Genomic DNA, 19,234 nt, shown 5'->3' on the forward strand with positions numbered 1-19,234 from the left:
AGTTCGCTTTCAAAACGCGTGTTCGTGCATGTAATTTTGAACGCACCTCTACCACATAGCGTTTTTTTAATAGTCTGCCCATAAGTGTTCTCATAAAGAAAACTGTGATTCGGGACCTCGCTGAGCCTCATTTGAACAGAGTGACAGAAATGTAAATTCATGGTTAACAATTTGAGACACAATAAACCTTCATCGTGTAGCATTACAACCTTTTCATGTGTTAAAAACACGACAAAGTCCTCCTTAAATTGAAGATAAAAGATAATTGAGATATAGTAAACTGGCATGATAGTATTGGCCCAATTTTATGCATTCTGTCGTCTGATTACCTTAAGAATTTTTGTATTCCGTACCAATTATTGGGAGCTCTTTTTTTCTCGAAAGTTAAAGAATCATATGCAGCCTAAATCTCCTCAAATTTCATTTGTGACAGTATGCATAGTTGACCCTCGAAAAGTCGGGTTTCATACAAAAACCTTTGCTGAACTTTTATTACCATGTACAATTTCTTGTATCATATACACAATCAAACAGAGAATAGATAGATTTGCTGAGCTCAAAGATATTTGCTCTTGAAAGACAACTTTGTGACACCAAATATTTAATACGCAAGTTTGCTGTCAGACGCTGTAATTTCGATCAAGATTATTGATTTTGCAGCCCTCTAAATGGCCAAGAAAACTGGTCAAGTTCAGAAATAAAGTTAAAGCTGAAATCTGATTTTGTCAAGTTGAGAAATCAAATAAAAAGCGAACGTTCTCAAGTTATAACGTTGTCAATTTATCGGAAAACCAATACTTCAAAATGTTGGTACTTAGTTTGTTTTTGGGTACTTTATTGGCCGGGACTAACGCTTTGAATGTTCTTTTTCCATTAATATGCTACGGTGGCCATTTTGGGACCATGAGTTCCCTTTTCGACCCAATTTGTAGTAAACATAATTGCACTTTCATCGAAACTGCCGAATTCTGCCATAAAAAAGTGCAACCTTTTCAACAAAGACTCAATTTAACCGTTATTGAGAAATATGGACTGTTGAACGAGATCCATGTCAATGGTCAACTAGATTTCCTCTTAAATCTTTGCACCCGAATGATGGAGTTGATGACGTTTACGTACGACATGACGAGTGAACATTTAGCTGAAAATGAGGGACTGTATGACGTCATCATAACAGACTTCCTTTTCCAGGGTGCAATTATAGCCGCTGAGCAGTTTAACATCCCCGTGCTGGTTCAGATTCCAGGAGTACCAGCTGGAGTTGAACATGTTCAGGAAAAGTGGTTCAGTGGAGTACTTGACAGTGTAATTGTGAAGGTAATTTACAAGCCGTGCACTGATTGGATAATCGAGAAACGAAGAGGGTTGGGTTTACCCGAGATGGACTACCAGGGTGGGTTCGTGTGTGCAGACTATTCTAGTCATTTCCCACTAATTGTGCCCACTTCCCCGTCAATTTACCCTGAACCCCATTCGTCTGTGGAACATATCTACATAGGTGGAATTCGAGATGAGAGTCAACATCCCAAACTGAATCCAGAATTGGAACGATGGATTTTTAAGGACGACCTGGACATTGTTTACATTTCGCTTGGAACCCATTCTATCTTAGACAAGGACGCGCTTAAGGCGTTCGTGGAAAAACTCCACACTATCAAAGACTATAGGGTAATCTGGGCGATGTCGACCGGTATGCAGGAATTCGTGAAAGAGTTTGGGAAATTTGAAAAGTTTGAGGAAAAATTCTACATCGGAGGGTTTATGCCACAATATACACTTCTGAGACATAACCAGATCAAGATATTTGTCACCCATGCGGGTCTGGGCTCGATGGTCGACTTGATCAAGAGCAAAAAACCAGGTGTGTTTGCGCCCCAATTCTTCGACCAGTTTCAAAATGGCAAACAAATGAACAAAGCAAACTTGGGCGTTTATACTGAAAAGTTTGATTTCGAAAATCTTGACGAGTCTGTCAAGACTGTGCAAGATAATTATGACTTCTACAAGCGCAATTTGATAAAGGTGGAAAAAGAGTTTGCAAGTTATGAAAACGCCGAACTGATAAATGGCTTCCTGGAAAAAATAGCGAACCGCAAGAAGACAACTGTTCAGTACAAACTTCCCTTTCAGATTATTAGCAACTGGCATTATTTTGGGTGGTATATGTTTCTTTTCACGGTTATTTCTATAGCAACTGTGTTTGTAATTTTTATTTGCAAATGCACTGTTAAGTGCTGTAACAAAGCAGACATAAAAGACAAAATTCAGTAAAAGATAAAAAATGAAAAGGGTCTTTCTCATTATAGCCCCCAAGCTTAATGCCCGGGTTGACCACCATAAAAGAAATTTAGCAACCATAAAACGCCATATATGGATTTTATGAAAACTTGCTATGGTATATTACAAACCATAAAACAGACCATAAATGTTACCCATAAATTATCAGCTTCTTCATAAAAATAAACGGAAATTTTCTTATCATAAAACGAGCCAAAAATGGCACTTAATTACGAATCATAGCAAGATCATAGAATGAAAACAATTTGACTTTTATGGGCCATATATGGTTCGTTTTATGGTAAGTAAGTCGGTTCCACCCGGGTGGTTATAAAACGTTTAGCCCCCCCCCCCCCCCAATCATGGTAATTTTACTAAAATTGGGCTGCTATAATTGGAAAGGCGCCCCATCATAAAATTTGCCAAGATTTCATTTTAACACAGAAATATATCTACACAAAAGAATTTTATTCTCCACTGTTTCTTTTCCAAAAATATTATCACTACAGGATATCAAATAAATTAACGATTTCCCTATCTTAAAAAACAACTAAGATAAATAAGACATTTAAAGACAAGTAGGAACGAAAATAGGAGAGATTAGACGGAAAAGATCAGAATTATATGCAGAATTATAAAATAAATGTTCTTTTATTTTTGTGCTTTGAAAATGTTTTTTCTTCAAAATCAAAGTTAAACTCAATAATTTCAGAAATACAAAATAAAATCCCGATGTTTCCTCGTTGTCACCTCATTTCCTCTCTTTTCTGCACTAAAACTATAAATACATCTTTGTAGGTGCACATTTTTAAGAACAAGTTTTCAGATTTTTGAGAATTCTATCTACTTTCTGGTGACTTTTTAAATCACGAAAATAGCAAAAAAAGGATGAATTAAGCGAGAATCATTTTCGGCACAGCGAGCTTCACTCTTAATAAAGCTCATATTGTGAAAATGATTGAATGCTTTCACACGTTCTTGTTTTCATATTTTAATTAGATTGCAAAACAAATGTCGCTATTGAAGAAATAACCAAAAACAAAAATCTATAGACTTACTTAAGGACACACTGCTTTCAGAAATATTTACTAAGCTGGAGATAGTATTCCTAAAAATTAATTTGTTTTTTTAATCACACATTGTAAAAGTTATAACGAGCAGCAATATCGTGGCTTCCAATTATATATAATTTGAGACAATGCTGCTGATGTCCTTCTTTGACACTGTTTTTGGGCATAACATTGCGAATCTATATACATACTCATGTCATTCAAATGTTTTCTATTATATATCATATTAGTTGATTAAAACTAATTATATACATTATAATCAACTGATTTGACAATTGGTCCTTTTTCCGTGCCCCCCCCCCCCCCCTGCACGTTATGCACACCCCATTCATAGAGCACGTGCCATTACATACTAATTCATTATGTAAATAGATAGCACCTGCGTCTGGGGGTACAAATAATATGCACCCACTAAACTGAGTGACACAAACGGAAAACCGGTTTAATGACGTATCAAAACACTTCAAATTATTCATAACCTTTTTAGACGCAATTTAGCAAGCACACTGTTCAAAAAAAGCATCAAAATGAATCTTTTTCTGTGAAACAATTAAAAACAAAAACATTTTTGTTCTTATGTTTTTGAAAATTAAATTTACAATTTTTAGTCCCTGAAATTATTTTTAGTTCTTGTGTGAATGATAATCAGCGGTATCTTAACGCTAAGCAAAAAATCCTGGACGTATCATATTTCGAAAAAAGCGTGAAATATTCCAGGGTTCAGCACAAAAATTTCAATTACTATTAAAAGAAATTGATCAAGGAAGATTGTCATTTCTTAATTGTAAACGCTGGAAGCTATTCAATTTTTTCCTAACGCATTTTTTCGGTTTCCAATTTAATTTGGCTTAGCCATATTTGCTTTTTTACTTTCCGAATTTTGTTCGCTTCCATTGGACAAGCTTTTTTCCGAATACAAGTTCTTTCGTCGGTCATTCTATTCTTATTTTCCAGACGAGTAGCTTTCATCTGCAACTGAACCTCCTTGTTTACATTCTGGAAAGAATTCTTATCAGCTGATTTGTGCTCTTGAATGGGCACTGTTCAGACTACTAAGACCATGCAAACAGGTTGACCAAAAACTACACTGCGCTATGATTAGAATGCCTAAACTCTGGACTGGGGTCTGGACAGAGTATTCCAAAAGTAGGTAACGCTCTCGTCAGGCCGTACAGGGCCATGATCAGACATTATCACGACCGAAGAGTAGCTTTCAGACCCAGTCGCTGAGTGTTGCTTCACTCAACTCACGTTTGACGAGCTGGTTAGACGTTTCAGTATACTACTCTTACAGAACTAGAAGACGTATTATAAATATGCCAAATGTTCCAATGTACTTCGATACAAAACTGGATGTTCGTGTAAAAACTATTGTTTCTTTATGAAAAATCTTTACGAGTGCGCTCTATTTCCCATTAAATTTTCTTGAAAGAAAAAATAAAAATGTTCATAATAGACATCAACTGCAAAACAGTCAACAAAAATCAGTTGTATATAGAATGCGCTCAGAAATATGAAATTTGCAGAATTTATTTACAGAAATAGAAGAGTAGGACAAATTTACACAATACATTCAGCATAATTGATACAGTTTTTCAGTACAAAATTTGTTGAGTTTTGAATTGTTGAACATTTTGGGAACGATTGGTGCTTGACCAGAATCGCCAATAGAGCAAAACATTCCGGGCCGAGAACATTTTTGCATAATTTTGTATGATAAGTGGTAGATACGTTAATTGATAGAACTGGAAATTAAAGATTCAATTTTATAAGTTCATCAAAACTAGAATTTCATTTGTGATTGAGTTGATTAGGTCAAAGATATCTCACATAAACGCCAAAACTCAGCGCTGATTTTATTTCAAGAAGAATTTTTTAACGCTTTAACAACAAAATTGTGGAAGAGAATGTGTCATTTTAAACAATTTTTACTGAGTCACCCCCCCCCCCCCCCACCTGCGCTCATTTTTCTTGATATTAAACATGATTGTTCTCTGATGCTGGTTTATGTGCTGATTTGTGAAGCTCAATGTTTAATTAAACGCTTATTTAATTAAGATCAGCGATATAGTAAACAGAAAAATAAACCTTAAGTCTGCGTATCTTAAATGAGTAAGATCATTACTGAATTAAATGAAAACACTGAGCCGCCAGTTTATCTAAGATAAACTTTATATTAAACTCTAATTTATGTAAGATCAGCGTCATATTCAACGAAATATTGTGATGATCAAAGTTAAATTTTTAAAGATAAACGTTAAGTGAAAAATTGTATCGTAAATTCATGGAAAAATAACTCTAAAAAGGCTTATTAATATAAGAAAGACGATAAAAAAGAGTTGAATTTTTGTTTTCAACGCAAATCGAATCATTTTTTGCAAATTTTAGCGCTGACTATTCGTCCCGGGAAACTGACTTAAGCGAAACTAAAAAAAATGAAAACACTGCAAACGACTACTGTTGACTTATAGCTATTAAACCGTTTTGGTTACATTCTGCCGTTTTTCTGGATTTTCAGGTCGAGCACCGTAAATTTACAAACACTTCTTTCAGGTACTTTTTAACTGTTTTCCCCCTTCGGTTCCACGCCTGGGATTAATCTCCTTTCTATGGCAGCCACTACAACCAGTCCAATCATTGTGAAAAACGAGAGGACAAATCCAAGCCAGGGTACAAAAGTTCCCCAGCTGAGGGTGACATTCGCAGAATTGAACTCATGTGTCATGGCTGCGCAGGCTATCATTATGAAGAGAACTAAAATAACAAATTATCAGCAGTTCTGGAAAAAGTAAGTTTTTCATCAACACTTGTTAAGTGCGCGGAGAGTGATTTTTTTAAAAACTGAAACACTGCAAACTTTAATTTATTCTGTAGTCATTATACACTGTAAAACCTGAACAAAATGGACATAATCTCATAAAATTTTTCTAATCAACGCCAGCCTTTTTCACAGCGAAAAAGCGCAACCTGAACTTGATCAGCAGTGGAAGAAAGAAAGGTTTACCTGTCATTTTACGGATACTGTTATTAATGTCAATAATTTCGAGAATGACCTGTGAGTTATTTTACTTTGATAATGCGTTATTAATTATGAGGGAATTTCCCATGGTTCTACTTCTTTTCACCCCTATTCATTTAATTCCCTATCAGTTAACCCCGATTTATTCACCCCTGTATCATTTAACCCCTCTATCATTTCACGTCTCTATCATTTCATCCCACCAATTCGCAGTCGACATTAAAGGCATGTTTTGTCATAATTAAATGGATAAATTAATCCCACGTTCGGTTGTGATAGTTTTATATCAAGTCCCACGGACCACTGAGGCATGGCTATGGCCCGCGAAATTTAATAATCCTTATTTTATAGAAAGATTAAAGTCGGGGTGAAATAATAGAGGGGTTAAATGATAGAGGGGTGAATAAATCGGGGTTAAATGAATAGGGGTGAAAAATCGGGACATCATTTCCCATTGCAGCCCCTAAACGATTTTATAGACCCCATTATGGCATATTTACGGTAAAACGGAGAGGGCGATTACCACTAAGCTGAGAACCTATAATCAAATAGATCAAAGTTATGATATTTAGTCACAAGATTCTAAGCTTAATTATTGGCTCTGACATCAAATCGCGGTTAAATTGTATAAAAATGGTTGGCAACATAGCTGGCAGATTGCCAGAAAAAAGTCGCAATAGCTTCGTAGATCTGCAGTCTCAAAAAAAAACCGTAACAAAGACAGACCAAAAAAATTCGTCTTTTCATTGAAGGCTGATAATAATTTGATAAAAAATTTTTATAAATTTTTGCTGCCTCTATTAGCTGCTCTCTAATATCCTTCATTTAGAGTGACACATACCCATTTGACCTTATCTCTTTGAACTAAAGCAAATAAAAGTCAATTTCAAAGTCATTTTTGTGAGTGAGGTGAGTCAAGTGTGACCAAAAAGTTAATCACGCAAATGAACAAAAAACTCGCTCCACTAAGAACGAAAAATGACGTCAAACACGCACATCAGTTGAAATTGCATGAACAAAAAGCAGGTTTGAAGTGGTTGTGACGTCATATGGTCGTAACAAAAGTCGTGACGACGAAATAAAAAAAACATAGCCGGAAGAATTCCGGAAGCGACTCGAAGCGTCAAAACTTAACGAACAAAACCGTAATTGCAGCGGAAGCCACTACCTGTTTTATTAAACTATCAACTCACTACTTCCCCAGGTCTGCTCTAAAAATCGGTGAAACTTAAACCACTGTCAACAAGAGAAACAAAATGCAGCAAAATTTTATAATATTGAAAACGTTTGGTAACATTAAAAAATCCAAAACAAAAAGGGTGATCAACAATCTGATGAACTGAAAAAGCTGACAATGTTATCAATAGCCCTCAAATTCTTCATGATTCTAACCTGAAAAAGATCGCGAAAGCAAACGGCAGATAATAATCTTAGAAACTAAGTTAAATCTTTTCAAAAAAGAAAGCTCAAATTTAAGAATCAGAAAACACCTATAATTACACTTCTAATCACTGTGATTAAGACAAAAAACAACACACACCTGTTCTTAGTTGTACATATGCTAGACAACATGATGTCAAACTAAATCAAAAATAAAATTGATCATAGAAAGGACATAAGCAGCAGAATATTCAAAGGCAAAAAATTGCTTAAATTATTACCGAAGCCGGAAGAAAGCTAAAGTAAATAGTCATAAGTAGAAATTTTAAGAAAAGCTGGCTATCTAACTCTCAGTAATGCCTTATGTTGAATAAAATGAATTGCAAACCAAAAACATGACGAAAACCTAAGAAAAAGCAGAAATCATTCATTTTTTACAACCGAAATCAATATACCGAAAATAAATGTAGGTGCCAGGAGAAAACTATACGATACTAACTAAAATGTGTAGAATATGGGCACAATGTAAGGAACACTGTAACAAAAAGACATTCTTGATTTTTGAAAGTTAAAAATCAATTTAAAAAATCCAAGAAAAACGAATACATTTCATTGTTCAACATTCAAGTCATAGAAAAGATAACTAGTCATCAGACACAAAGATCTATCCTCCTAGAGAGAACAAAAAAATAAGAAAAAGCAGAATTCCTAAATACGAAACATTGAAACATTTTGCAAAAAATGGTCAAAGAACTTTTAAGTTAAGACCACATTAATGAAAAAGTTTTAACTTTTTTTTAAAAACTTAACGCCAAAACATGATTGCATTTTTATTGAAACGAAATGAAAGTCCCTCATGTTGCACAAAAAAACTATTTCTAGCAATTACCACCAAAGTACAAGCAAAAGACTGACGAAAATCGGAAAAAAAACTACCAAAATCGGATTAGAATATGTACATTTTCATGAAACTAAATTACATCGAGGTAGAAAGAGGCGTTGAGTATACGAATTATCAAAGAGAAGTTGCCATATTAACTGATTTTTGACAAAAAGACGGTTAAAAGATCCAAAAATGAAAAAATTAAAAGAAAAAAGCCAAAAATTAACAAAAAATCAAGAATTATGTGCCAATTTTCAACTTGAAACGCATTTTCAGGCTCTGTAAAACACTATGGCATCAAATTCCGAGGTTCACATTTCAATATAGTATCGAACAAATTCTATTTCTACAAGAAAGCAAATTAAAAGCAATAAAAATTGGGCCACTTAGACGAAAAAACGGCTAAAAACGGTTATCTATATGTGCAATTCAGTCAAAAACTACTTTTCAAAGTCAAAAAGTCATTCACTAAACGCAGCGCATGATCAAAAAACTTCTCTCGCTTAGCGAAAATCTGTTCACCCAGACAGCTTTTCTCACTTTCGCTTTTAGGTCAAAATGCCGCGTGAACAAATCTACTTGCTGTAAAAAAAACCGAGAGAAAACCAATACTCCTCTTCGAGTTGTAAAAAACCAAGAAAAAACCAAAGAAGGCCAATAATAGCCCCAGCTATCGCTGTGCGGCTATTAATAATATATTTCAAAGTCCCTCACGAGCATTTGAGTTATATTACAAAACAGCGCAAACTTATAAACTAGATAGAGCAATCATGGATAATAAGAAGCTGGTCTGGGCAATGGTGACAATTGCTATGAAAACCCGTGATAAAATGAAGCCAAAATTTACGTGGATTAAAGTCACTAATATTTTGAGACAGCAAAGGTGAAGATTTTTAACGCCTTTTAGAGATTATTAACAAAATTTTATTACTGTCAGTGCTATCCGCATCCACATCAACTGTCTCAAACTGTGTCGTGGAAATTGCTGACTTTATCGAGTAAATACACTCGAGCAAAGTAAAGAAAGTAAATGCACCCTCTGTGGCGTAAAGGTTAATCTAGTCACCAACCCAGTTGTCTCAGGGATTAAACTTAAGTGCAAGTTTTATTATAAATTAGGGCTGTTGGTTTAAGTAATTTGACGCTATTGACTGTTGCTTTAAGAATTTTATTGTCAGTGTAAAAAATCAAATTATTTCGAAATCAGCGATAATAAAAAAGTACACCATTTGACGGCGGAAAAAATCATTTCACGCCGTAAACAACACAAGGAGTACCAATTCACCGAATGTTGATTAGCAATGCTGTTATCCCTGTCATCTTAAGGAAATTGGGACTGTACCCAGGTTGAGGTGCCAGACCGAAAGTCGATGTCCAGACCGTCCCAGACGGAAAGTGTCTATGTCCAGACCCTCCCAGACGGAAAGTGCCTATGTCCAGACTTTCGTGCGTTCAAAATTTTTCGTGCGTTCATCGTGCGTTCAAAAGTCCTCATGTCCAGAGTTTCGTGCGTTCAAAAGTCCTCATGTCCAGAGTTTCGTGCGTTCAAAATTGCCTATGTCCAGACTTTCGTGCGTTCCAAAGGAAAATTTGTGCGCTCAAAAATTGATAATTTGTGCGTTCATGTCCAGACTATCGTGCGTTCAAAAGGCCTTATGTCCAGACTTTCGTGCCTTCAAAAATGCCTATGTCCAGACTTTCGTGCGTTCCAAAAGAAAATTCGTGCGCTCCAAAATTCATAACTTGTGCGTTCATGTCCAGACTATCGTGCGTTCAAAAGGCCTTATGTCCAGACTTTCGTGCGTTCAAAAATGCCTATATCCAGACCTTTTGTGGGTTCCAATGGAAAATTCGTGCGCTCCAAAATTGATAATTTGTGCATTCATGTCCAGACTATCGTGCGTTCAAAGGGCCTTATGTCCAGACTTTCGTGCGTTCAAAAAGGCCTAGGTCCAGACTTTTTGTGAGTTCCAAAGGAAAATTCATGCGCTCCAAAATTGATAATTCGTGCATTCAAGTCCAGACTATCGTGCGTTCAAAGGGCCTTATGTCCAGACTTTCGTGCGTTCAAAAAAGCCTATGTCCAGACTTTTTGTGTGTTCAAAAATTGACGATGTGTACTAAAATTGACGATTTGATCTGTCCAAAAAAAAACTAGTCCAAAATGGTTCGCTCAGTCCAATTTTTTAAATTCATCACCAATTACGGCTAAAGTGGAGCATACCCACCAAAAATGAGCACAATTGGACTAAAATTGACGATTTGGTGTCCAAAACAATGTTCGGTGATCGAAAAATTTCGGATACTTTTTTGGAAATAGGTGAAAACTAGTTCAAAAAGATTCGGTCAGTCCAATTTTTTCATTTCATCAGCAATTATGGCTAGGGTGGAGCAAACCCAACAAAAACGAGCACAATTGGACTAAAATTGACGATTTGGTCACCAAAACAATGTTCGGTGATGGAAAAAGTTCGGAAACTTTTTTATGGAAATAGGTAAAAATTAGTCCAAAATGGTTCGGTCAGTCCATTTTTTTATATTTATTACCAATTATGGCTAAATTGGAGCATAGCCACCAAACATGAGCACAATTGGACTAAAATTGACGATTTGGTGTCCAAAACAATGTTCGGTGATGGAAAAATTTCGGATTTTTTTTGGAAATAGGTGAAAACTAATTCAAAATGGTTCGGTCAGTCCAGTTTTTTAAATTCATCACCAATTGTGGCTCAAGTGCAGCATACCCACTGTAAATGAGCACAATTGGACTAAAATTGACGATTTGGTGTCCAAAACAATGTTCGGTGATCGAAAAAGTTAAGCCTCATCGAGCGCGGATACTTTTTTGGAAATAATTGAAAACTAGTTCATAGCGGTTCGCTTATTCCAATTTTTTTATTTCATCCTTAATTATGGCAATTTGAGCCTGCCCACCAAAAATGAGCACAAATGGACTATAATTGACAATTTGGTCACAAAACAATGTTCGGTGATAGAAAAAGTTCAGATACTTTTTTGGAAATAGGTAAAAACTTGTCCACTGTGGTTCGGTCAGTCCGAATTTTTAGTTTTATCACCAATTGTGGCTGATGCGGAGCATACCCACCAAAAATGAGCCCAATTGGACTAAAATTGACGATTTCGTGTCTAAAACAATGTTCGGTGATCGAAAAATTTCGGATACTTTTTTGGAAATAGGTGAAAACTAGTTCAAAAGGGTTCGGTCAGTCCAATTTTTTCATTTCATCAGCAATTATGACTAGGGTGGAGCACACCCAACAAAAACGAGCACAATTGGACTAAAATTGACGATTAGGTGTCCAAAACAATGTTCGGTGATGGAAAAAGTTCGGATACTTTTTTTTGGAAATAGCTAAAAACTAGTCCAAAACGGTTCGGTAAGTCCAATTTTTTCATTTCATCATCAATTATGGCTAGAATGGAGCAAGCCCAACAAAAACGAGCACAATTGGACTAAAATTGACGATTTGGTGTCCAAAACAATGTTCGGTGATCGAAAAAGTTAAGCCTCATCGAGCGCGGATACTTTTTTTGCAAATAATTAAAAATTTGTCCAAAATGATTCGCTCAGTCCAATTTTTTTTGACCTCATCCCCAATTATGGCTAAAGTGGAGACTGTCCACCAAAAATGAGCTCAATTGGACTAAAATTGACGATTTGGTCACCAAAACAATGTTCGGTGATGGAAAAAGTTCGGAAACTTTTTTTGGAAATAGGTAAAAACTAGTCCAAAAAGGTTCGGTCAGTCCAATTTTTTAATTTGATCAACAATTGTGGCTCAAGTGCAGCATACCCACCAAAAATGAGCACAATTGGACTAAAATTGACGATTTGGTGTCCAAAACAATGTTCAGTGATCGAAAAAGTTAAGCCTCATCGAGCGCGGATACTTTTTTGCAAATAATTAAAAACTTGTTTGAATTGGTTACCTGAGTCCAATTTTTTTATTTCATCCCCAATTATAGCTAAAGTAGAGCATACCCACCAAAAATCAGCACAATTGGACTAAAATTGACGATTTGGTGTCCAAAACAATGTTCAGTGATCGAAAAAGTTAAGCCTCATCGAGCGCGGATACTTTTCTGGAAATAATAGGAAACTTGTTCAAAATGGTTCGCTCAATCCATTTTTTTTCATCCCCAATTATGGCTAAATTGGAGCCTGCCCACCAAAAATGAGCACATTTGGACTAAAATTGACGATTTGGTCACCAAAACAATGTTCGGTGATATAAAAAGTTCAGATACTTTTTTTGGAAATAGGTGAAATTTTGTCCAAAATGGTTCGGTCAGTCCAAATTTTTACTTTTATCACCAATTGTGGCTGATGTGGAGCATACCCACCAAAAATGAGCACAATTGGACTAAAATTGACGATTTGGTGTCCAAAACAATGTTCGGTGATCGAAAAAGTTAAGCCTCATCGAGCGCGGATACTTTTTTTGCAAATAATTAAAAATTTGTCCAAAATGATTCGCTCAGTCCAATTTTTTTTGATCTCATCCCCAATTATGGCTAAAGTGGAGACTGTCCACCAAAAATGAGCTCAATTGGACTAAAATTGACGATTTGGTCACCAAAACAATGTTCGGTGATGGAAAAAGTTCGGAAACTTTTTTTGGAAATAGGTAAAAACTAGTCCAAAAAGGTTCGGTCAGTCCAATTTTTTAATTTCATCACCAATTATGGCTAAATTGGAGCATAGCCACCACAAATGAGCGCAATTGGACTAAAATTGACGATTTGGTGTCCAAAAAAATGTTCGGTGATCGAAAAAGTTAAGCCTCATCGAGCGCGGATACTTTTTTGCAAATAATTAAAAACTTGTTTGAATTGGTTACCTGAGTCCAATTTTTTTATTTCATCCCCAATTATAGCTAAAGTAGAGCCTGCCCATCAAAAATGAGCACAATTGGACTAAAATTGACGATTTGGTCACCAAAACAATGTTCGGTGATGAAAAAATTTCGGATTTTTTTTTGGAAATAGGTAAAAACTAGTTCAAAATGGTTCGGTCAGTCCGATTTTTTAATTTGATCACCAATTGTGGCTCAAGTGCAGCATACCCACCAAAAATGAGCACAATTGGACTAAAATTGACGATTTGGTGTCCAAAACAATGTTCAGTGATCGAAAAAGTTAAGCCTCATCGAGCGCGGATACTTTTCTGGAAATAATAGGAAACTTGTTCAAAATGGTTCGCTCAATCCATTTTTTTTCATCCCCAATTATGGCTAAATTGGAGCCTGCCCACCAAAAATGAGCACATTTGGACTAAAATTGACGATTTGGTCACCAAAACAATGTTCGGTGATATAAAAAGTTCAGATACTTTTTTTGGAAATAGGTGAAATTTTGTCCAAAATGGTTCGGTCAGTCCAAATTTTTACTTTTATCACCAATTGTGGCTGATGTGGAGCATACCCACCAAAAATGAGCACAATTGGACTAAAATTGACGATTTCGTGTCTAAAACAATGTTCGGTGATCGAAAAAGTTAAGCCTCATCGAGCGCGGATACTTTTTTGGAAATAATTGAAAACTTGTTCAAAATGGTTCGCTCAATCCATTTTTTCTCATCCCCAATTATGGCTAAATTGGAGCCTGCCCTCCAAAAATGAGCACAATTGGACTAAAATTGCCGATTTGGTCACCAAAACAATGTTCGGTGATATAAAAAGTTCAGATACTTTTTTTGGAAATAGGTAAAAACTTGTCCAAAATGGTTCGGTCAGTCCCATTTTTTATAAACATCACCAATTATGGCCCAAGTGCAGCATACCCACCAATAATCAGCACAATTGGACTAAAATTGACGATTTGGTGTCCAAAAAAATGTTTGGTGGTCAAAAAGTTAAGCCTCATCAAGCGCGGATACTTTTTTGGAAATAATTGAAAACTTGTCCAAAATGGTTCTCTCAGTCCATTTTTTTTATTTCATCCCCAATTATGGCTAAATTGGAGCCTGCCCACCAAAAATGAGCACAATTGGACTAAAATTGCTGATTTGGTCACCAAAACAATGTTCGGTGATATAAAAAGTTCAGATACTTTTTTTGGAAATAGGTAAAAACTTGTCCAAAATGGTTCGGTCAGTCCCATTTTTTATAAACATCACCAATTATGGCCCAAGTGCAGCATACCCACCAAAAATCAGCACAATTGGACTAAAATTGACGATTTGGTGTCCAAAAAAATGTTTGGTGATCAAAAAGTTAAGCCTCATCAAGCGCGGATACTTTTTTGGAAATAATTGAAAACTTGTCCAAAATGGTTCTCTCAGTCCATTTTTTTTATTTCATCCCCAATTATGGCTAAATTGGAGCCTGCCCACCAAAAATGAGCACAATTGGACTAAAATTGACGATTTGGTCACCAAAACAATGTTCGGTGATAGAAAAAGATCAGATACTTTTTTGGAAATAGATAAAAACTAGTCCAAAGTGGTTCGGTCAGTCCAATTTTTTATATTTATCACCAATTATGGTTCAAGCGCAGCATACCCACCAAAAATGAGCACAATTGGACTAAAATTGACGATTTGGTGTCCAAAAAAATGTTTGGTGATCAAAAAGTTAAGCCTCATCAAGCGCGGATACTTTTTTGGAAATAATTGAAAACTTGTCCAAAATGGTTCTCTCAGTCCATTTTTTTTATTTCATCCCCAATTATGGCTAAATTGCAGCCTGCCCACCAAAAATGAGCACAATTGGACTAAAATTGACGATTTGGTCACCAAAACAATGTTCGGTGATAGAAAAAGATCAGATATTTTTTTGGAAATAGATAAAAACTAGTCCAAAGTGGTTCGGTCAGTCCAATTTTTTATATTTATCACCAATCATGGTTCAAGTGCAGCATACCCACCAAAAATGAGCACAATTGGACTAAAATTGACGATTTGGTGTCCAAAACAATGTTCGGTGATCGAAAAAGTTAAGCCTCATCGAGCGCGGATACTTTTTTGGAAATAATTGAAAACTTGTTTGAATTGGTTACCTCAGTCCAATTTTTTTATTTCATCCCCAACTATAGCTAAAGTAGAGCCTGCCCATCAAAAATGAGCACAATTGGACTAAAATTGACGATTTGGTCACCAAAACAATGTTCGGTGATGGAAAAATTTCGGATTTTTTTTTGGAAATAGGTAAAAACTAGTTCAAAATGGTTCGGTCAGTCCGATGTTTTAATTTGATCACCAATTGAAGCTCAAGTGCAGCATACCCACCAAAAATGAGCACAATTGGACTAAAATTGACGATTTGGTGTCCAAAAAAATGTTCGGTGATCGAAAAAGTTAAGCCTCATCGAGCGCGGATACTTTTTTTTGGAAATAATAGAAAACTTGTTCAAAATGGTTCGCTCAATCCATTTTTTCTCATCCCCAATTATGGCTAAATTGGAGCCTGCCCACCAAAAATGAGCACATTTGGACTAAAATTGCCGATTTGGTCACCAAAACAATGTTCGGTGATATAAAAAGATCAGATACTTTTTTGGAAATAGATAAAAACTAGTCCAAAGTGGTTCGGTCAGTCCAATTTTTTATATTTATCACCAATTATGGTTCAAGTGCAGCATACCCACCAAAAATGAGCACAATTGGACTAAAATTGACGATTTGGTGTCTAAAACAATTTTCGGTGATCGAAAAAGTTAAGCCTCATCGAGCGCGGATACTTTTTTGGAAATAATTAAAAACTTGTCCAAAATGGTTATCTCAGTCCATTTTTTTATTTCATCCCCAATTATGGCTAAATTGGAGCCTGCCCACCAAAAATGAGCACAATTGGACTAAAATTGCCGATTTGGTCACCAAAACAATGTTCGGTGATATAAAAAGATCAGATACTTTTTTGGAAATAGATAAAAACTAGTCCAAAGTGGTTCGGTCAGTCCAATTTTTTATATTTATCACCAATTATGGTTCAAGTGCAGCATACCCACCAAAAATGAGCACAATTGGACTAAAATTGACGATTTGGTGTCCAAAACAATGTTCGGTGATCGAAAAAGTTAAGCCTCATCAAGCGCGGATACTTTTTTGGAAATAATTAAAAACTTGTCCAAAATGGTTATCTCAGTCCATTTTTTTATTTCATCCCCAATTATGGCTAAATTGGAGCCTGCCCACCAAAAATGAGCACAAGTGGACTAAAATTGCCGATTTGGTCACCAAAATAATGTTCGGTGATATAAAAAGTTCAGATACTTTTTTTGGAAATAGGTAAAAACTTGTCCAAAATGGTTCGGTCAGTCCCATTTTTTATAAACATCACCAATTATGGCCCAAGTGCAGCATACCCACCAAAAATCAGCACAAGTGGACTAAAATTGACGATTTGGTGTCCAAAAGAATGTTTGGTGATCGAAAAAGTTAAGCCTCATCAAGCGCGGATACTTTTTTGGAAATAATTGAAAACTTGTCCAAAATGGTTCTCTCAGTCCATTTTTTTTATTTCATCCCCAATTATGGCTAAATTGGAGCCTGCCCACCAAAAATGAGCACAATTGGAATAAAATTGACGATTTGGTCACCAAAACAATGTTCGGTGATAGAAAAAGATCAGATACTTTTTTGGAAATAGATAAAAACTAGTCCAAAGTGGTTCGGTCAGTCCAATTTTTTATTTTTATCACCAATTATGGTTCAAGCGCAGCATACCCACCAAAAATGAGCACAATGGGACTAAAATTGACGATTTGGTGTCCAAAACAATGTTCGGTGATCGAAAAAGTTAAGCCTCATCGAGCGCGGATACTTTTTTGGAAATAATTGAAAACTTGTCCAAAATGGTTTGCTCAGTCCATTTTTTACTTCATCCCCAATTATGGCGAAATTGGAGCCTGCCCACCAAAAATGAGCACAATTGGACTAAAATTGACGATTTGGTCAACAAAACAATATTCCGTGATAGAAAAAGATCAGATACTTTTTTGGAAATAGATAAAAACTAGTCCAAAGTGGTTCGGTCAGTCCAATTTTTTATATTTATCACCAATTATGGTTCAAGTGCAGCATACCCACCAAAAATGAGCACAATTGGACTAAAATTGACGATTTGGTGTCCAAAACAATGTTCGGTGATCGAAAAAGTTAAGCCTCATCAAGCGCGGATACTTTTTTGGAAATAATTAAAAACTTGTCCAAAATGGTTATCTCAGTCCATTTTTTTATTTCATCCCCAATTATGGCTAAATTGGAGCCTGCTCACCGAAAATGAGCACAATTGGACTAAAATTGACGATTTGGTCACCAAAACAATGTTCGGTGATAGAAAAAGATCAGATACTTTTTTGGAAATAGATAAAAACTAGTCCAAAGTGGTTCGGTCAGTCCAATTTTTTATATTTATCACCAATTGTGGCTGAAGTGGAGCATACCCACCAAAAATGAGCAAAATTGGTCTAAAATTGACGATTTCGTGTCTAAAACAATTTTCGGTGATCGAAAAAGTTAAGCCTCATCGAGCGCGGATACTTTTTTGGAAATAATTGAAAACTTGTTCAAAATGGTTCGCTCAATCCATTTTTTTTTCATCCCCAATTACGGCTAAATTGGAGCCTGACCACCAAAAATGAGCACAATTGGACTAAAATTGACGATTTGGTCACCAAAACAATGTTCGGTGATATAAAAAGTTCAGATACTTTTTTTGGAAATAGGTAAAAACTTGTCCAAAATGGTTCGGTCAGTTGAATTTTTTTAAATTCATCACCAATTATGGCTAAAATGGAGCATACCCAGCCAAAATGAGCACAATTGGACTAAAAATGACGATTTGGTGTCCAAAACAAAGTTCGGTGATCGAAAAAGTTAAGCCTCATCGAGTGCGGTCTGTTTTTGTGACCGGGTCAATGTGTTGTTCAAATTATTGCAAATATGATACGAAGAGTTCCAATTGTGTGTTTAGGGCAAATCAAAAGGAAAAATTAGTCTGCCTGCTTTGAAAAAGATTCTTCGGTGAAAAAATTTGCATTGGGTCTCAAAACGTTATAATTTTTTCACTGTACTAACAGAAAAAACATTAAATTTCTTGTTTTTAAGGGACTCCACGCTTAAAATCTGTTATGTTTTGCAATAAATCAGGCGTAAAAGAAAGGTTGCGCGAAAAGAAAGGGTCTTTAAAGTATGTTTTACGCATGAAAATTGGAGGAAGTTTTTGAAACTTTTCAATATTTTTTAGGTGAAATTTCAAGTTTATAAACGTTTTTTTACCATTACAGAATATTTATCTGGCATATGTATGCTTGTTATACTGCTTAGAAACTCATCTTTCTAGATATGTATACAAACACTATCGTTTTCGAACGTAAGGGTTAAAAAAATTACAAGGAATTGGAAGAAAAGTGAAAAAAACGCCTTTTTTCACAATCAGTCCTGTTTTATAGTTGTGTTTGTACTTTAAAACTATAATTTTAAGTACGCATCGTGCAGCTTAATATCGCAGCTTTGTAACTAAACCAATTTTAACCTAAAAATACGTACCTGAGGTCAAAATTTCGAAAAAAATTCGAATTTTCAAAGTTGTTTTTGTTAATAACTTCGAGCATAGATAGTGTTAGAAAGCGTTTTATGGCTTA

At 35.5% G+C, this 19,234-nt stretch overlaps 2 protein-coding genes across 2 annotated transcripts in view; one reads left to right on the plus strand and one right to left on the minus strand.

Moving 5' to 3' along the window:
• The first annotated feature begins 639 nt into the window (after window positions 1–639).
• LOC142344233 (uncharacterized) lies at window positions 640–2,412 on the plus strand. Its single transcript, XM_075395785.1, has one exon. It carries the CDS (start codon window positions 805–807, stop codon window positions 2,269–2,271), a length of 1,467 nt encoding a protein of 488 aa, XP_075251900.1. The 5' UTR covers window positions 640–804; the 3' UTR covers window positions 2,272–2,412.
• Window positions 2,413–5,739: 3,327 nt separating this feature from the next.
• LOC142344235 (uncharacterized) overlaps window positions 5,740–19,234 on the minus strand; it is a 38,889-nt gene continuing 25,394 nt past the window's right edge. Inside the window, exon 3 of the mRNA XM_075395786.1 lies at window positions 5,740–6,101. Coding sequence (XP_075251901.1) covers window positions 5,908–6,101 — 194 coding nt within the window. The 3' untranslated portion in view covers window positions 5,740–5,907. The remainder of the gene's footprint in view (window positions 6,102–19,234) is intronic.

This window comes from Convolutriloba macropyga, chromosome 8 (genome assembly GCF_964194025.1).
Source record: "Convolutriloba macropyga chromosome 8, txConMacr16.3, whole genome shotgun sequence".
NCBI lineage: Eukaryota > Metazoa > Xenacoelomorpha > Acoela > Convolutidae > Convolutriloba > Convolutriloba macropyga.